The sequence below is a fragment of the Schistocerca cancellata genome, chromosome 9 (assembly GCF_023864275.1).
Source record: "Schistocerca cancellata isolate TAMUIC-IGC-003103 chromosome 9, iqSchCanc2.1, whole genome shotgun sequence".
In the NCBI taxonomy this organism is placed as follows: Eukaryota; Metazoa; Arthropoda; class Insecta; order Orthoptera; family Acrididae; genus Schistocerca; species Schistocerca cancellata.
The window spans coordinates 324,642,958-324,664,182 of record NC_064634.1 but is presented as its reverse complement, the minus strand read 5'-3'; the positions used below and the strand labels follow the sequence as shown (position 1 = coordinate 324,664,182).

At 45.6% G+C, this 21,225-nt stretch overlaps 1 protein-coding gene across 1 annotated transcript in view; it reads right to left on the bottom strand.

The window, feature by feature from the left end:
• Positions 1 to 21,225, bottom strand: part of LOC126101392 (calcium-binding protein 4-like) — a 544,715-nt gene that overhangs the window by 509,818 nt on the left and 13,672 nt on the right. The window contains exon 2 of the mRNA XM_049912057.1: positions 10,691 to 10,883. Coding sequence (XP_049768014.1) covers positions 10,691 to 10,883 — 193 coding nt within the window. The remainder of the gene's footprint in view (positions 1 to 10,690; positions 10,884 to 21,225) is intronic.

The window sequence follows — 21,225 nt, the reverse complement described above, 5'->3', positions numbered from 1 at the left end:
GGCTGCAATGTTGTACCTCAGTCTGCTGATTCGACTTTTTGTGCTGCCGTTCATAAGCAGCATTCCAGGGGGTATTTCCCAGCAGCATAACGATGTTGAAACCCAACATGCTCTTCAGTGGGTCGACATGTTGCCTTGGTATGCTTGATCACTACGTCTGCCTCCAATCGAATACAAGTGGGACATCACCCGCCGACAGCTTCAGCGTCATCCACAAACAGCATTAACCATCCCTGTATTGACCGACCAAGTGCAACAGGCACGAAACTCCATCCTACAAACTGACATCCGGCCCTGTACAACACAAGGCATGCGCGTTTGCATGTTTGCATTCAAATTCTGCCGGGTTACACGGGTTGTTATAGCATCAGAATTTCATATTTCCACTGGCTTATCCCGCACTTACATTAACCTGTTATCTTCCACTGTTAATAACTTACATCTGTTACCTAGGAATTTGTATTCCAAATATTTCATTCCTCTACATTAATTATTTTCTGGTATTGCGATTTCTTCCCATCTGTATGTAATAAGATAATTATTTGATTACATAATTGGTGACAAATCACTGGTAACAATAACAACTCTGAAATATGTAGAAGTAACCGCCAAGCCTCATCTCAAATGATAACGCGAGACTGAGTGCATGAAAAGCAGATGATTCATTGGAAGGCTCGTAATGAAATGTAATTCATTCGCGAAGAACTGCCCTACAAAACGCTTGCTCGACCGATTCTTGACTACTGTTTATCATTCTTGGACCACTGACAAATGGGATTAACAGAACAGGTAGGGAAAATCCAACTAATAATGGAGAGTTTCGTCACGAAATCGTCTAGGAAGTGTGGAGCCATATCGCAGGCGCTCAGCAATCTCCTGTGGCGGAGAGGCGCTGTGCATCGCTGAGAGGTTTACTATCGAAATTCAGAGAGCGAACGTCTCGAGAAGAGTCGGACAGCACATTGCATCTTTGCAAACACATATGTTTCAAGAACGTACCCGTGGTCTAGGGGTAAATACAGAAGATCAACCTTGAAATTCACATTTCGGAACGACTTTACCCGACCAAAGGCGCTCGAAGTCGAACGCTTTTTAAAAGAGGAAGCCAAGATCTCGGCTGCCGACATTGTCGGCATTCACTTTTCGATCGTCAGTAGCACGGTCTATGTAAAGCTCATAAACGAAACTACATGCGATAAGGTGCTTCGTGAGATGAAACAAGAACTCCACTTCTGCCACGCAGATGGCAATGTTGGCAACGTCGAGGTCGGCCATGCCGCTGTGGGACTGCGGACTATCCGCATATTCGAACTTCCATTTGAGCTCCCGGCGGCAGAAGTTGTAGCGGCGCTCCGCCCCTACGGCACGGTACACGAACACGTGGCTGAAAAATGGACCCAGTTTAAGACGTATCCAGTACTCAATGGAGTACGCCAAGTGCGCATAGATCTCCAACGACACGTGCCATCCTATCTACAGATAGGAGGATGCCGGGCCATAGTTATTTATGACGGCCAGCCGAAGACGTGTTCCGGATGCGGCAAAGAAGGACACCTTCGTTCCGAGTGCCTCCAGCGTCGGATCACACAACTCCCACCGAAGGACGTTGCACCACCAGCGGCGAAGACTATTCTACCCGTGACTTACGCGGCGGCGCTCACGACGTTCTCCACACAACAGACGCGGCCGACCGCTTCAGCGGTACAAGAATCACTTTCCACGGACAAAAACCTGGATGATCCGCCGACCTGGCCAGTGGTGGAAAATAGTACTCCGACTCTGGAGCTACTGAACGCGACAGACATTGACGCCGGCAAGATGGCAATTGATTCCCTTATTGTACCGACCGAAGCGTTTGTCCCGGCGGAGCGTGAGTCAGTGCCGTCTTCTGACAATGAAGGCCATGTACGGAAACAGCGATCACCGAAACGCTGAAAGCGACGTCGTCGGACCGTGTCGGAACACAGCGGTTCGCATTCGGCCGGGGAAGAACAACTGACCACTCAAGAAGCCAGCCGCGAAGCTGAGGCTGTTTCCACTGACTCCAACCTTGCAGATCAGACAGAAAAACATGCAGCTTTCGAACATCAGCCCGTTGACAGAAACAGTGAGCAGCGGGAAGGTACCAGTGTAGGCAGCGAAGTCGCCCGGTCCATTACTACCAAACATTCCGAAGCTATGGAACATGAACAGACATCCGCGCCCGCTTCGTGGGCCGAGGACGTCGAGACACAAGATCCCGACCCGCGGCCAGCTGAGGCGCCGCCGGATCATGCAGCATAAGCAGCACAAGGAGGACCGCGTTTGGCGGGGGGTGGCATCACTTCCGATGTTCGCTTCTCTCCAACTTCAACATGGATAACCTCGCCCAAACAACGCGTTGCCAGGCTTACCGCCTGGCGACAATGAATATCAACATGATCAGTTCTCCTGTCAAGATCCAACTTTTGAAAGAAACCATACGAGCCATGGGAGTTGACTTTGCTTTCCTACAAAAAGTGAAAACGACTGCACTCCCGCACTTTTACGGTTACGCCACACATGTGACGCCCGGTAGCCCTGCAGACACCGGAGTGGCAATATTAGTGCGTGAAGGTATTGAAGTTACCGACGTCACGTTTCTTCCCTCCGCGCGAGGAATAGCATTTACGGCACTCAACACCCGATTCATTAATGTTTACGCGCCGTCGGGTACCACAAGACGTCACGACCGCGCCAGATTTTACTCCACAGATGTCGCTCCCCTTTTCCTTGGACGATACGACCACAGCGTACTTCACCCCAAGGACCAAATTACACATTAAATGCCTTGTCCGGAACTGGGTGCGATGATCCAAGAACTTCACTCGTGCGACACGTGGGAAAAAGTCCACGGTAACCGCTCTGGCCACACTCATCTTACCAGTCATTCGGCCAGCCAACTTGACCGCATATATGTGTCACAAGATCTCACACAAGGTGTGGTGGACGCCGAATTATGGCCTGAAGCCTATTCCGATCACAGTGCCTATATCTACACTATACCCCTACGCCCCCAACAAGTCTGGCGCAGCAATGGCTTTTGGAAGCTCAACATAACTCATCTCCAGGACCTGGATTGCCGTCGGCAAGTTGCAGCAACGTGGACTGACTGTGAACGCCGCTACCCACGATACACCTCGATCCTGGAGTGATGGCTCCTCTGTGCCAAACCAGCAATCCGTAGGACACTTATGCGATATGGCAAGGACGTGACTGCGTGGCATCGACAGACCCTCGATTTTTACTACGCGGCACTCAGGGACCTCGACGCCTTACCCCCTTCCCCGGAGAGACAACATGACCAAAGCAGAATCAAGGCTCACATACTATCATTGACGAAGCGTCGACTAGAAGGTGCAGTAGTCCGCTCGCGACGGCACGACCGAACGGTTGCAGAGGAACCCACTATGCACCACGTTGTGGCGGATAAGCGCCGACAACGCCAACATTTAATCACACAACTCAGGACACACGACGGTCGCTTTTGTACGACCTAAGCAACCATAGTAAAGGCGGTGGAGGATCATTTTCGTCATCTTTACAAGGAAAGAACCGTCAATGACGAGGCCACTACTGAAGTGTTACAGCAGGTAACACGTACTATCGACGAGGCTACCGTGAATGCACTAACAGAGGAAGTCTCACTCGAAGAAGTCGAAGACGCCGTGGACAAAGGTGCGGCCAATAAATCTCCTGGACCTGATGGATTGCCCATCGAATTCCACCGGACTTTCCGTGACATCATGATGCCTCGCTGGGTTATAATGTTCCGCGAACTTATGTCTCCGGACTGTGTTGTGCCGCCAGCGTTTGTAGAAGGTCTCCTCATACCAGTACACAAGTCAGGTGGAGGGCTATCGATTAACGACTATCGGCCGCTTACAATTCTGAACGCCGATTACAAGATTTTCACCAGGATTATGGCGAGCCGTATTAAGACGACTTTGCCGATGATCCTCGCTCCAGAACAGACGTCGCAGGGGGGAGAAGCCAACATACACATGACCACCGGTGACTGCAGGGACTTAATAGCGATCGCTTCTGCGTGCCGTCTGAGAGCGGCGATCGTCTCCGTCGATTTCAACCGCGCCTTTGATAGAGTGCACCACAACTTCCTCCTACGAGTGATGGACTGTATGGGATTCCCCCCGGGCCTCATCGACACCCTACGGCGTCTTTGGACCGCAGCCAGCTCACACGTCCAGGTCAATGGAAGGACGATAGGACCAGTACCCATTAAGAGGTCTCTACGACAGGGTTGTCCCCTTTCTACCTACCTTTATGCAATCGCACTCGAGCCACTCCTAGGGGGCCTTAACCACCGCCTATCTGGCATCACGCTGCGGGACGTCACCTTTCGCTATAGGACATACGCTGACGACCTGCTACTGCTGGTTCGTTCCAATGACGAAGTTCAAAGCGTACTAACCTGGATTGAGCGATACGGACAGGCCGCAGGTAGTCTTCTGAACATCAACAAGTCGGCGGCGTTGGACATTGGGCGTGGTCTCGGACCGGAAGCCCTCGCTCCCCTCCCACCAGTTTCTGATCTGCGATATTTGGGAATCACGTTCAAGGAAGATGCACGTAAAACAGCTGCAGCAAACTACCGATGGTTATTACAGATCATACGCGCAATGGTGCGACAGAACCTGCTCCGGGACTTGAATCAGCTACAACGTGTTGAATACCTGAACCTCTACGTAGCATCAAAACTCAACCACGTGGCACAGGTCCTCCCACTACCGCTGCAGATAGGTCACCGGCTTCAGGCGGCCTTCAGTTACTACGTTTCCGCAGGTCATATCTTTAAAGTACGATACGACACTCTTACCCTCCCAGTGCACAAAGGAGGGCTGGGATTGGTCAACGTCAGGGCGAGAGCAGCTGCCCTTTACATGAGCAACATGAGGAAACGATGGAAAAGTCAATATACCTCTCTCACGGGTCGTTTACTACAGGTTCTGATGCCAGCCTCTAACGTCCCGTCGGTGTCGGTTGCGCACGTCGCACCACAGCTCTCCCATGTGTCGACCTTCATTCTTGATTACAGCTATGTCAGCTCGAACCTCTCCGCCACACGTCCTCCAAAGGCGAAAGATTTTTATACCAACCTTCTCCGGGCTGTTCACCATAACGTGGTGGAAAACAAGTACCCTACGGTTCACTGGCCAAGAGTGTGGAAAACGATACACCACCACTTTCTGTCATCCACGGTGCGTTCGAAGTGGTATCAGATCGCCAACAAAAAATATGCCACACGCCAGCGACTTCACACTATTGGACTGGCAGACTCCCCTTATTGCCCAGATTGTCACCTTTTGGATACCGATGAACATCGTTTTACTTGCGCATCATCGTCCGGAGTTTGGCGACTAACACAGAAGATATTGGCTTGTTACCTCCGGGTCACACCTGATATGATTGACCCGCAGACCCTACTCTGTCCCGATGAAACTTACTTTCCGGCTGCAAAATATCATGCACTTACATGGTTCAAAGGACTTACCGTCGCCTACATCTTTAGCGACGGAGAGAAAGAGCAGCTTGATTACAAAATGCTCACAATGTCCTCGAACGCACACCGAAATACCGTACGCTCTTCGCAAATTATTTACGCAGCGTTTTCGTTAACCCCCCACTCAGCTGGGGAGTGCCAGGCTGTGATTAATGTGCTGTGCCGCATCACACTAACGGCTCAACGTTCTGCCTTGTCAGCCATGACCAAAGAAAGAGACAAGCTGCTGCACGGATACTGTTTTCCTTGAGGCACTAGCGAAGCAGAATGCCTCCGTTGCAGATGCCCTTCAAAGGCGCTATTGGAGATTTCAGATAACGATGGCGATGCTCCAAGTGGAACCAGTTACATTATTGAAGAACCTTTTAGTTAGAATTACATCAGTGGTTTATATTTTTATTTTTTGATTACTCTTTTATGCCACCTTTGTTATTGTAACACTTACTTATAACACTTAGTTACTAGAATTCTCATTTGTACACGCTCCCTAAATGTAATCATATAAAAAAAAAACAAATTGGCAACGGATAGCCCTAACCTTGATTTCCCATACTTCCCCTGGTCTATAGGCAGCTCTCTGGGGTGGGTTTACTCAGGAGCCAACGCCTGAAGTGGATCAGATTTTTTTGTTATAGGATGACAAGTGGCGGTGGCACTTAGGTTTTTTATTTATTTATTTATTTATTTATTTAGTTCCATTTTCCTAGGGGGCTTTTTAAGGGAAAAAAGTGGTCCAAAAAGGGGGTAGCGTCTAAAAAAAAAAGTGGTAGCATCCGTTGTTTCTGTTCACAATATCAGTGGATCGAGAGCAGCTGGCATAAAATATTTTGATAGCCTCGTCTGTCTGAATGCTGAAGAAAAAAAAAAAAAAGGGGGTAGCGTCCTTGATTCATAATCAAAAACGTATTCGGTCCCGGGTTCGATCCCCGCCACTGCCTAAATTTTGACAAATAATCAGCATTGACGACCGAAGACTTCCGGTATAAGAAGTCAGCCTCATTCTGCCAACGGCAGAAGGGATAGATAACATTCCATCAGAATTTCTAAAATCATTGGGGGAAGTGGCAACAAAACGACTATTCACGTTGGTGTGTAGAATATATGAGTCTGGCGATATACCATCTGACTTTCGGAAAAGCATCATCCACACAATTCCGAAGACGGCAAGAGCTGACAAGTGCGAGAATTATCGCACAATCAGCTTAACAAGTCATGCATCGAAGCTGCTTACAAGAATAATATACAGAAGAATGGAAAAGAAAATTGAGAATGCGCTAGGTGACGATCAGTTTGGCTTTAGGAAAAGTAAAGGGACGAGAGAGGCAATTCTGACGTTACGGCTAATAATGGAAGCAAGGCTAAAGAAAAATCAAGACACTTTCATAGGATTTGTCGACCTGGAAAAAGCGTTCGACAATATAAAATGTTGCAAGCTGTTCGAGATTCCGAAAAAAGTAGGGGTAAGCTATAGGGAGAGACGGGTCATCTACAATATGTACAACAACCAAGAGGGAATAATAAGAGTGGACGATCAAGAACGAAGTGCTCGTATTAAGAAGGGTGTAAGACAAGGCTGTAGCCTTTCGCCCCTACTCTTCAATCTGTACATCGAGGAAGCAATGATGGAAATAAAAGAAAGGTTCAGGAGTGGAATTAAAATACAAGGTGAAAGGATATCAATGATACGATTCGCTGATGACATTGTTATCCTGTGAAAGTGAAGAAGAATTAAATGATCTGCTGAACGGAATGAACAGTCTAATGAGTACACAGTAGGGTTTGCGAGTAAATTGGAGAAAGACGAAGGTAATGAGAAGTAGTAGAAATGAGAACAGCGAGAAACTTAACAACAGGACTGATGATCACGAAGTCAATGAAGTTAAGGAATTCTGCTACATAGACAGTAAAATAACCAATGACGGACGGAGCAAGGAGGACATCAAAAGCAGACTCGCTATGGCAAAAAAGGCATTTCTGGCCAAGAGAAGTCTACCAATATCAAATACCGGCCTTAATTTAGGGAAGAAATTTCTGAGGATGTACGTCTGGAGTACAGCATTGTATGGTAGTGAAACATGGACTGTGAGAAAACCGGAACAGAAGAGAATCGAAGCATTTGAGATGTGGTGCTATAGACGAATGTTGAAAATTAGGTGAACTGATAAGGTAAGGAATGAGGAGATTCTACGCAGAATCGGAGAGGAAAGGAATATATGGAAAACACTGATAAGGAGAAGGGACAGGATGATAGGACATCTGCTAAGACATGAGGGAATGACTTCCATGGTACTAGAGGGAGCTGTAAAGGGCAAAAACTGTAGAGGAAGACAGAGATTGGAATACGTCAAGCAAATAATTGAGGACGTAGGTTGTAAGTGCTACTCTGAGATGAAGAGGTTAGTACAGGAAAGGAATTCGTGGCGGGCCGCATCAAACCAGTCAGTAGACAAAAAAAAAGTTTCAAGATCCAGAAACCACGGAAATTAGAGCTCGTAAGGAGGTTTAGCGACAGGCATTATTCCTACGCGCCATTTGCGTTAGAAAAGGGAATAGGAAAAGATAAAAGTGGTACTAGAGGTATTCACCGTCACACACGTAAAGGAGGCTAGCGGAGAACAGATGTAGATGTAGATGTCTAAATGATACTGATTTCGCCATTTGATTATTGTGTTCTTTCCTTCTGAATTTCAGGTCTGTAAACATTTTGAGGCGATTCGCTATTAATATTCAGAAAAGAGTTTTTCATATGGATTTGGGGGCTTCACGTACCAAACAACAGGTATTGTTATAACGATCCCTGTATGGTCAGCTAGTGAATGAGATGTTCTTGGCCGGCCGTGGTGGCCAAGCGGTTAAAGGCGCTACAGTCTGGAACCGCGCGACCGCTACGGTCGCAGGTTCGAATCCTGCCTCGGGCATGGATGTGTGTGATAGGTTAGTTAGGTTTAAGTAGTTCTAAGTTCTAGGGGACTGATGACCTTAGAAGTTAAGTCCCATAGTGCTCAGAGCCATTTGAACCATTTAGATGTTCTTGCGGTATCCCATGGCAAGGGAAATAACTAATTGGGAAATGACAATAGTGAATGACTTGAAAATGGTTACAGAGCTGATATTATAGTAATGTCAAAAAGTAATTAAAATAAGATGCAAATGGAAAAGTATTGTGACGTCTAATGATAAAAAAGTATAAAAAATTGAAAATTTGGGAATACGTATGGGTGTTGGATGAAAGTGAAAGTAGTTGGTTAAAGACAATAGGGGAGAGAAGGGATACACTGCAATTAATAATAGTAAAATGTTTCGCTAGAAGGAGCAGTAGAGGGAAGGAATTGTAGGGATTGTCAAGTATTAGAATAAGTAAACTGAGTTAATTAGGATATTTAACATACAAGACATGTAGAGATGAAGCGATTAGTAGATGATGGGAGGAGACGGAAACGACATTAAAAAAATTCGAAAGGTTTGGAGAGAATATAAGCAGAGGAAGTAGAAATAGAACAAGGAGAGAATTAAGATGAAAAAAGCAACAGGCGGTTAGAAGATAACACAGACGTTTCAATCCGCACGTTTTGAAAGTTACAAACAAAATCCGGGAAGACATGTAGGTGTTGATTAGAAGTGGAAGGACGGAGCTGCAGCAGTGCAGTGAGAAATACGCTTCTTGCCACGGGAAGGAGCAGAAAGGTAAATATTACTGTGGTGTCACAGCCAGACACCACACTTGCTAGGTGGTAGCTTTAAATCGGCCGCGGTCCATTAGTACATGTCGGACCCGCGTGTCGCCACTGTCAGTAATTGCAGACCGAGCGCCATCACACGGCAGGTCTAGAGAGACGTACTAGCACTCGCCCCAGTTGTACGACGACTTTGGTAGCGACTACACTGACGAAGCCTTTCTCTCATTTGCCGAGAGACAGTTAGAACAGCCTTCAGCTAAGTCCATGGCTACGACCTAGCAAGGCGCCATTAACCATTTCTAGAGAGAGTCTCACTTGTATCATCAAGAATGCTGTATACAAATGATGGATTAAAGTTAAGTATTCCAGCAGCTACGTACTTTTCTTTATAGTATTCATTACGTATCCTGTTTCAGACCTAAGCAAGCCTGCGTGAATTAAGCGCGTGCCCTATCGGCTTCCTCGCCTTGTGTCTAGACAGTCTTGTCTAGACACAACAATTACAACTAGTGAAATGTTAGAATAAGTGAAACGCGAAATCGAGGATGTTGGGTGTATCAGACAAGTACAGATGTAGAGATTAGCTGAAATTGGGAGTAGATGGATGAGAACGTCAAATAAAAAAAAAAAAAAAAAAAAAATCGAACTATGTGGAGAGAAAAAAGCATAAGAAGAAAAATATAATAACAATAATAATGAGAAGAAGAACAAGAAGAAGATAAAAGGCATCAGATAAATAGAATGAACAAAGACAATGTATTATTAAATTCCTTTTGGGTGTACTGACGCGTCATCATATAAAATACTGAAGATTCTAAAATAGGGAGGTTTTGGCCCTGTTGCGGTATGCTTTCTCGTGTCATTGAAGGGTATTTTAATATAAGTTGTACTGCAAGCATAACAATTCTAAAGAGACTGACACGTGCTGCAGAAGCCTAAGTATGTATATTGTAATAAGCAGAAGGGTTGCAGTAGAATTTGAAGTAATTAAATTTTTCTCTGGAAGGAGCACTAGGGGGGAAAAATGCAAGGGTAGTGAAATATTAGAATAAGTAAAAGGGGCGATTGAGAATCTTTGGTGAAGAAGATGTGGATACTTGAAAAGATTAGCAGAAGATGGGAGCAGACAGAGAACAACATCAAAAAAGTAGAAAGTTTTGCAGAGAAATTGAGCAGAAGAAGAAGAAATAGAACAAGGAGAAAAATACAATGGAAAGAGCAACAGATGTTTGGAGTGGAGAAAGGGACAACACAAGCATTTTGATCTGGCCATTTCGAAAGTTCTAAGCAGAATTCGGGAAGACAGGCGTGTGTTGATTAGAATCTGAGGAGTAAGAAAGTTGAGAATGAAATTTGTGGAGACTCGGAAGTGTTGGGAACAGGGTGAAGTGGTTTGGTAGAGAGAAGGCAGGTCCCCACCTGTGGGCGGGCCGCCACTTGTTGCGAGGCCGCGCTGGCTCCGGCGCCGACTCACCTGGAGAGCTGTGGCTGGTGGCGGCGGAGGCCGGTCCGCTGTCGGGCATGTGCGGGGGCTGCCGTCGCGACGCAGAGTGGAGAGCCGACGCAGCCGCCGGCCGACGCGACGCCCCCGCGCGACGCCAGCGCCACGCGGAGGGCGCGCGAAGTCGGCCCCGTGGGCGGCGGGCGGAGGGCGCCCGGGGGCGGTGCTGATTGATAGTCGCTGTCGCGCTAGGGCCGAGTCATACTAGGGGTGGCTGGTGGTGCACTGGCTGCCAGATACAAGTGAAATGGGTAAAACCAACTGGGCTGGCCGGTGTGGCCGAGCGCTTCAGTTTGGAACCGCGCGACCACTACGGTCGCAGGCTCGAATCCTGCCTTGGGCATGCATGTGTGTGGTGTCCTTAGGTTAGTTACGTTTAAGTAGTTCTAAGTTCTAGGGGACTGATGTTAAGTCCCATAGTGCTCAGAGCCAAAATCAACTGGTTAAAGAAGCTACTCGCCATTCGTGGCATGCTCAACGTTGGAACGACAGATCGTCTCTAAAAAATACTGTTTTTAATTCTTACGTGTTTAGTAAAATCACCCATAATATAGCAGCTCTATCTCCGATACCATCGGACGTAGCGTGCAAAAGATTGGTGGTTGCGCGATGGTACGTCTGGAAAGGCGACATTTTCAAAATTTCGTTCAACACGGCAACACCAGAAGGGAAGAGAGATAACCTGGGCAGCAGACGCGTCTACATCAACGAGGGGCGTTCAATACGTTACGCGGCCAATTTCGACTGAAAAAATGCGAAATTTGTTACGAGGCGTCGTAGAATATTGCCGCTTCAGCCACTATAACTTCACGTGGTTCTGATAGTTCGTCACGCTATACGTAGCCCTCAAAATGGCGTCTGTTATGGAGGTGCGTTCCAAGAAAAGAGCAATCATTGAGTTCCTTTCGGCGGAGAACAAAGAATCGCAGATATTGGTAGGCGCTTGCAGAATTTCTGCGAAAACTTGTCAGCGTACAAAAGCACGATGAGTCGCTGGGCGAGTCGTTCGTCATCATCGCAACTAGGTCGCGCAGGCTTCTCTGATATCCCGTGTGCCGACCGTCCGCTCACAGCTGTGACGCTTGCAGTGTTGAAACTTGCGGATGGGCGGATACTTTCATTCGAGGCAATGCAGACGAACTTCTCCTCCATGACAACGCAGGACCTCACACAAGTTGCGCACAGGAGAGAAGGTCACAAAAACTTCATTGGACTGTAGAATGAGGTTTTCACTCTGCAGCGGAGTGTGCGCTGATATGAAACTTCTGGCAGATTAAAACTGTGTGCCCGACCGAGACTCGAACTCGGGACCTTTGCCTTTCGCGGGCAAGTGCTCTACCATCTGAGCTACCGAAGCACGACTCACGCTCGGTCTCACAGCTTTACTTCTGCCAGTATCTCGTCTCCTACCTTCCAAACTTTACAGAAGCTCTCCTGCGAACCTTGCAGAACTAGCACTCCTGAAAGAAAGGATATTGCGGAGACACGGCTTAGCCACAGCCTGGGGGATGTTTCCAGAATGAGATTTTCACTCTGCAGAGGAGTGTGCGCTGATATGGTAGAGCACTTGCCCGCGAAAGGCAAAGGTCCCGAGTTCGAGTCTCGGTCGGGCATACAGTTTTAATCTGCCAGGAAGTTTCATTGGACTGTTATTCCTCATCCACCTACAGCTTGGATATCGCAACCTCGACTTCCATCCGTTGGCCCATTGAAGGATACTCTCCCTCGTGGATGTCGGGGAGATTATTAATGCATCAATACATTGCCCTACCAGTAAGGTGGTGTAAAGTAATAGCACTAAACGGAGATTATTTTGAAAAATAGCCAAGAGAATAGGGAGTTATATGGTGTATTGGAATCTTGGATAAAACCAACCTGATTTGAGAAAAAAAAAATGCGTTGAATTACTTATTGAACGTCTCTCGTACATCATCATACAAACGTCGTAAGCCACCGAGCGGTGCGTGGCGGAGGGTACCTCGTACCACTACTAGTCATTTCGTTTTCTGTTCCACTCACAAAAAGAGCGACGAAAACACGCCTGTATATATGCCTCAGTATGAGCCCTAATTTCTTGTATATCTTCGTGGTCCTCTGGCTGGTGGCAGCAAAACCATCCAGCAGTCAGATGCAAATGCCAGATCGCTATATTTTCTCAATAGTTCTCCTAGAAAATAAAGTCGCATCTCCCTTCAAGGATTCCCATTTGAGGTCCTGGAGCATCATCATGTCTGTTGTTCGAACCTACCGGTAACACATCTAGCAGCCTGCCTCTGAACTGCTTCGATGTCCTCCTACAGTCCGACCTGTTGCGGGTCCGAAATACTCGTGCAGTACTCAACGATGTGTCGCAGTAGTGTCCTATATGAGGTCTCTTTTACAGACGAACCACATTTTCCTAAGATTCTCTCAATAAACCGAAATCGACGATTCGCCTTCATTACCACAATTCCTACATGCTCATTCCACTTCATGTCACTGCATAACCTTACACTAAGATATTTAAACGACGTGACTGTGTGAAAGAGGATACTGCTAATGCTATATCCGAACATGACGAGTTTGTTTTTCTTACTCATCCGCATTAACTTACATTTTTCTACATTTAGAGTTAGCTGCCATTCGTCACAACAACTAGAAATTTTAAAATGTTGTATCCCGCCATAGTCACTCAACGATCACACCTTCCTGTACATAACAGCATCATCAGCAAACAACCACACTTTGCTGTCCACCCTGTCATCCACGTCATTTATGGTTCAAAATGGTTCAAATGGCTCTGAGCACTATGGGACTTAACATCTGAGGTCAACAGTCACCTAGACTTAGAACTACTTAAACCTAACTAACCTAAGGACATCACACACATCCATGCCCGAGGCAGGATTCGCACCTGCGACCGTAGCAGTCGCGCGGTTCCGGACTGAAGCGCCTAGAACCGCACGGCCACAGCGGCCGGCCGTCATTTACCTATACCGAAAATAACAGCGGTCGTAGCACATTTGCCTGGGCTCTTCTGACGATACCCTTGTCTCCCATGAACACTTGCTGTTGGCGACAACATACTGGTTTCCATTACTTCAGAGGTCTTCGAGCAACTTACATATCTGGGAACCTATTCCATGTGCTCGTACCTTCGTTAACAACCTGAATGAGACTCCATGTAAAATGTTTTCGGAAATCTCGAAATATGGAATCTGCGTATTGCCTTTCATCCATAATTTACAGTATACCATGGGAGAAAAAGGCAAGCTGACATTCGCACGAGCGATGCTTTCTAAAACCTTGCTGATCTGTGGGCATTAGCTTTTCGGTCTCTAGGAAATTTATTATGTTATGCCTCAGAATATGTTGAGCAATTCTACAGGAAAACGATGTTAAGGAAACTGGTCTTTAATTTTACAGATCCGTTCTTTTACTCATCTTATATGTAGAAGACACTATCGCTTTTTCCAGTCATTTGGGGCAGACAGTAATGTTCCTAAACTGGGTCTAAAAAATAATGTAGGCAAACAAACGGGGTATAATGCAACAATATCTGAAACTTTGAGCCGGCTGAAGTGGCCGAGCGGTTCTAGGCGCTACAGTCTGTGACCGCGCGACCGCTACGGTCGCAGGTTCGAATCCTGCCTCGGGCATGGATGTGTGTGATGTCCTTAGGTTACTTAGGTTTAAGTAGTTCTAAGTTCTAGGGGACTGATGACCTCATAAGTTAAGTCTCATAGTGCTCACAGACATTAGAACCATTTTGAAACTTTGAGACCTGCGGACATCGTCGTGATGTTGGCAAAATAAATGCGGAGCTAGACGAGGAAGCAAATATTTCATATCATTAAGATACATTCATCTTGACCCAAAGTAAATCGCCGCCGAGAATAACTACGAATCACTCACAGCACTGCGTTCGCAGAATCCCTCTAGGTGAAGTGTGCAAAAAGTATTTGGAAAAAAGTCTCCAACGCCATCCTACCTACGCCACTTGGTACTATGTCGTCAGTGAGACCATTCCTACCGTAGAAAGACTTTGTAACGTTAAGTTGCCAGCCACCTCTCATTGTCATAATTTCCAGTTGGTTGAACGTGTTGAATAGGTTCTACCAGCTGGATAAAATATGAATATGGAACTGAACCAGAAAAAAATGTTGCGAGATGTGGAGGAAGAGGGCCAGTGAGGGGCTAGGAAGTACCGACGGGGCTGTGGGGCCATGACAATTCCAATGACGTGGCCGGATGCGCTTGGTCTCTCGATGGAAGACAGCTCGATCGAGCTTGTCCCACGGATTCTCGATTGAATTTTAAACCGGTGAGTTTGGTGGCCAGGGGAATACGGTGAACTCATCTTGGAGCACTTCGAACTAAGCTCGCACACTGCGAATCGAGTGACTCGTTGCATTGTCTGGCTGGCAGATGCCGTAGTGCCGAGAGAAAAACACAAACCACATGTAGGGGTGGACATGGTCCCCAAGGATAGATCCATACTTGGTTTGACCCATTGCGCCTTCTAGAATGACGAGATCACCCACGCAATACCATGAAAACATTCCCCAGACCATAACGCTTTCTCCTCCTTCCTTTGATTTTAGATGTTTCATGATGTACACGCTTTTGGCCATCTGTTAGATGGAGCATAAAACATGATTAGTCTGAAAAGTCCACCTTTCGACACTCGTTGAACATCCATTTCCGGTACTGGGTACAAATTCCAGCCTTCGTCGTCAATGAACTTCGGCTGCTGTGGCCGAGCGGTTCCAGGCACATCAGTATGGAATCGCGCTGCTGCTACGGTCCCAGGTTCGAATCCTGCCTCGGGCATGGATGTGTGTGATGTCCTTAGGTTAGTTAGGTTCTAGGGGACTGATGACCTCAGATGTTAAGTCCCATAGTGCTCAGAGCCATTTGAACTATTTTTTTTGAAAGTTCGCTGAACGGTCGTTGGAGGAGACACTGTTGGTAGCCCTTTGGTTCATTTGGGAGGTCAGATGAACAATATTTGCACGTATATTCGCTCGCAGGTATTTGTTGTAGACTGTCATCTATGGCCTGTGGTGAACCACGGTTGCCTCGGCACCTGTTTTAGATAGCGCCATTTTGCCATCTTGGCCCGAAAACCAATGATCGGGCGTAAGATAAATAACTTCTTTTCCGCATTATGACAGCGATTGCACTATTTGGTGCGTCCCTCCCGACATGCTTTATATACCATCCAGTGCTGCTGCGTGCCGTCTATGAGTGGTTATATGCTCGTTGACATCGAACATAGGTGGTGGTCACGTAAATATGATCGGCTATTTCAAGATGTTTTATCGCAACTCTGGTGGCTTTGACGCCAAAGACGACTTTTTACCTCCCAAGAAAGCAGTTATATCTTTTTTTAAGAACAGAAGATTATTTTAAAATTCCCGGAGTTTCACTTTTGGCGGAAGGATTGAAGAAAAAAAGAGGTTGTGGAATTGAAACCCAGTGCGCCTTTAATCCACCGTTCAGCTCTCAGCGATATGAGGTTTCACCAGGAACCACACATGATTCGGATCCAGCGCTAAATTCTGGGTCCCCTATCACCGGTTGGACATCCGGGGTGATTTCTTGTCTTCAACCATCAGGTTGGTTTGCCGTTGCTCAGCATGCTTTTCTGTCTTCGGCCTTCTCCTTGAGAGCGGTGTTGGTGGTGCAGCTGGTATCCTCCATCAAGCGAGTGATTTATTCCTGTATCAGTCTGCCTCTTGCGTTCTTCTCTTCTACTGACTCTTCAATGATACATTCAATGACACCATCATGTCCCGGCAGATGGCTGACCTGTGTGTCCCTTCTGATTTGGGCAAGGTTTCTCTCCCTCCAATCTGTGGAACACCTCTTCATTGGCACCTTGCCTACATAGGAGATTCTCCCGTAGAATCGCATCTCGAACGTTATGTTTGTTTTAGTTTTTCTGCTTCCGCAAGTGTATGTAGATGATTTACTCCAGTACAATAGTACACACTGAACATATGTCTTTATGGAATCTTTCCTGACATCTTTGTTTATGAAAATGGAAATGAAAATGTTTCTCCTCTTGTCAAAAGCAGTTTTTGCCTGATGGATGCGACTTGCAATAATCGCCCTTCATCTTCCGGCAGATGTAATTTTTCTGTCTAGGTAGACGAAAAATTCGACGGTCTCCAATCGCTCATCATGGAGTAAGAATTCGGTAACTATTCGCCGCTATGATTTTTGTTTTAGATTTATTAATTATCACGTAATAGGAAGAGCTGGGGTCGATTTCTATCTGGGTTAGCATCGGTTTTAATTGTTCTGCACTGCGATATCATTAGGAAATCTCAAAATGTCTGTTTTCACACTATGGTATTTAATTTCTCCTATAGCTTCTAAACTAGTGCGCAAAACTTAAGGACGGAAAGAACTTGCGCATAATGTGTCACCGCCAAGAAACTTCGACTATACACACGAGAAGTCCTACACTACGGAAGGTAACTGAAAGAAATACGCAGTAGGACGAACAGAAATGAGATTTTTGTTCAAAGAACAGTAAATAAATGCACTGAAGTGACCGTCATTTAGGGTCGTCCCCTGGAAATTACAAAAGATGGGGTATGGTTCAAATGTTGAAATGTGTGCGAATTCCTAAGGGACCAAACTGCCTAGGTTATCGGTCTCTAGACCTACACACTACTTAAACTAACGTAAACTAACTTCTGCTAAGAACAACAGACACACCCATGCCAGTGAGAGGACTCGAACCTCTGACGGGAGGGGCCGATGGGTATGGTTCTTAATCCTAGCACCATACTGTGAGACTTCCATGACATGAATTACACCGTGGAGTCAGTGGTGACCCATTTAAAAATATAGTGAATTAATGTATTTTAATTTTTTTTATTTTGATAGTACTTTTATTTTCATTGATCTAGAGAGTCCTATAAATACCTTTCTCTGTCATGTATGAGCTTATGTTACTGAAATAAGTTGGGGACACACAAGTCACCGAAGTGGCATCCAATAGAAAGAAGTACACCGGGTCATTGGACGTCTCGAAATTAACTACCTAGACGTGAATAGAACGAAACGGAATGGAAAGCGATGTCACAGTCGAATGGTGGTGTGTTCATATCAGACGGAAAAATGGTTCAAATGGCTCTGAGCACTATGGGACTTAACATCCACGGTCATCAGTCCCCTAGAACTTAGAACTACTTAAACCTAACTAACCTAAGGACAGCACACAACACCCAGCCATCACGAGGCAGAGAAAATCCCTGACCCCGCCGGGAATCGAACCCGGGAACCCGGGCGTGGGAAGCGAGAACGCTACCGCACTACCACGAGATGCGGGCTATCAGACGGAAAGTTACTTCAATTAGGCAAGTGCTAAACGCTGGTATACGATCGATTATGAGTATTATTGTGATCTGAATTCTGTGTGATTAATGTATTCAGAAGTAGGAAGAACTTTCATAGCGTAACGATGAACATAAGCGGGGCTTGACGTATATATTAAACGGATGCAACATGGTAATCACTCCTTATTTCCTGACAGACGTAAGTGTTTTTGTTACTCCCTTATAGGACGAACACGTATTATGAGGATGTATGACCTCACTTAACACCTTCTCCCAAGTGAATCTGACTATGGTGATCACTGAAAACATATTCAAGATCAACATGAAGTCTCTAAGTCCTCTGCAACATACACTTACCTTCCTCACTTTGCACTGGCTGTAAGATACATGTAACAATAGAGAAATATTAATGCAGTTGGCAGCTCGCTTGCAGAACGATTCTGGCGAAGACAAAATGCTTTTAGTAGTTTGTGCTCGCATCAAATGCAGATTTAAGTAAGAATATAAGAGCACATGCGAAGCACCTAAGAAAGGATTATAAATTTCATATATGGCTGTAGAAAGAAAATGAATCAAGAGAACATTTGAATGATTTTGTGTAGTTAAACAATATTTATAATAAAAAATCGGTGTAAAGGTAATGCCATACAATCAGCAATTCCCGTAACAACATTAATTAAGTGGGATGTTAATGACCACCAAGGCCTGTACTCAGGGATGAGTGAGTGAAATACCTAAATTGATCCATTAACGTGGAACGAACACTTTCTCTTTGAACAACAAATCTTTACCTTGGAAACGAAAGAAGATTGATTCGAATGTGCCGCCGAACGAAAATCGCCACTGGAATGGGACATTGTACAGATCATCTTATAAGCACGGGCAGCGTCCTTACGTTGAGTGCACCCTATAACACTACGCAACAGAAGCGAGTGCAGAACGCAAAATGCTTCTGTCCTGGTAGTCGACATGGTCATTCTTCCGGCGAATTGTCGCAAACCGAGATACGATTGATCAGTTAGCTATTCTTTAGAGTCGGGCCGATGATAAAAACGAATCAAAGGCTCAAAGTTCCACCCCGGCGAATGTTTCGCCTTCAGGTTCCGTCGCCTGTCTAGGTTGACCGCTTCCTTCTTGATGCTGTGTTCTTCCATAGCTCACTCTTTCGTGCCAACAGCACCCAGTAATGGCATCAGTCCTATTCAAATGAAGACCGATTCGCCAATTACTCCAACCGGTTTCTTTGGGTCCAGCTAAATGTCTCGTCTCGAACGCTAGCACCTACGTGTTTTGTTTACGCACCTGTCTGCGAGGCACAGTTACTCTCTAACTGACAAGGGAATGGCCAGACTTGTCATGTCGAAACCTGTGTTGCTTTTTTTACCACTGTGAGTTAACATTGCAAGAAGTCTGTATGCAGAATTTTAGCTGCTGACATGACCTGGAAGTCTGTAAACAATTTTATGAAGTAAGACATTATTGTCGCATGGTTTCCGCGCTTATAACTGCCTCTTGTACAACCCTGACCTCTCTCGCTACGTTATACCAACGCCATCTAGGGGCAAGGTGGCGTTAGCTACGCGCCGCTCTCTCGCCACAGCAGTGAGAGAGCTGATTCCCCAGTGAAAACGATCGTATGATAATTAAACATTCGTTGACAAATATGGCTGATATGTTATCTACAACATTCTTTCCAAATAGCAATGAAATAGACACAAATAAATATACGGTTTAGAACACGTCCAAATTTTATTTCTTGTAATTACCTCAAAAATGAGAAATATTGATACAATGTTCAAAATTTAGGTTTTTTATGCACCAAGAACATACAACCAAAGACGACCCTGCGAATCACAGACGTTGTTAGATGTCCGCAGACAAAACTGGGCTGGTGTTAGGAATGAATCAGGCCTAGTATCAGTATATTTCGGGCAGTGCCACGCATATTTAATCAAATTCTGAAACCGTGGAGAGGAAAATTGATAATGTACTACTGATTGCAGCTTGAGAATATTGTCACGGTGATAGACAGGAAATTGCAGTGAACTGCACACAATAATTTTCTCTGTTAGTTTTCTGTAAAATGCCTTCCACTGACGGAAAAATTCTCTGTTTAAAGGTTGGATTACGTTCGTCGTGCCGGGTGGAATCTGAAGTATCTCTACTTCTTTGTCAGGGTGCGCTCCAAATACAGCTTTAATGTATCAGACCTTTTATGACCTGACCACGAATCTAGGAGAAGAGATTTGTTCCCGCAGATCGGAATAAAAGCATGACGCATGAAAAGTGTAACGTTTTCATTTCCCATTTTTCCAGACTTCGATGCGTCTACCGCAAGATTGTTTGCGTAGAACATTGTTCTTTTGACACGTGGTCCAAAACGTCCAGTTGCTTCTTGAAGACACACATATAGTTTAGGCAGCAATGAACCATCTAGACTAATTATGGGTATTATAGTGTATGAATGGGTGAGTGAAGTCGTGGACTGCGCAATCGCCTCAATGTGTTTTCCCCTTTGAATGACAGTGTTCTTTTCGTACGCATTTCTTTTTGAAAACCTGACTGATCTGCATTGTACACGTACGATTCACTAAAACTAGAGATTTTACTTTTATGCATTCGTAAGAAAAGCTTCTATCATTTCGATTTGTGTCACTTCATTTTCCGACCTGTTTCTCGATACAAATTTTGTTATTTTTCGTGCCACAATTTTATGTGATCTTTTGAAGCGACTAATCCAACTTTGAGAAGCTGTAAATTCTTTAGCGCCTATCGCGATGGAAATCTCTAACGCCCAATTACGCAAAGTTGTATTGCTGACACTAAATGACTGTTGTCTGGCATCGGTAAAATAGCTCAAAAAGTCGCGCATTTATCTCCGTCGCAATTTCCAGTCGACTCATAAGTCGCCCAGCGACTTCCTTTTTCCATCTATACAATTCACGTTCAGAACGGACAAAGCGATACTTATTTTGAACAGTACTGACACGTAGGCGTTTCTTATCACTTTCGTTCAATCAGTACGTCACCGCTTTTTCTTTGTCTGATAAGGTAATTGTAGTTGCTGATGTTAATTTCGGAGAAAATTGACGATGGTACGTGGCACCATCACTAGAAGAGTCTTCATGAGTGCAAGTTTCGTCGGTGTATTCGCCGTCTGTAGATTCACAGTCT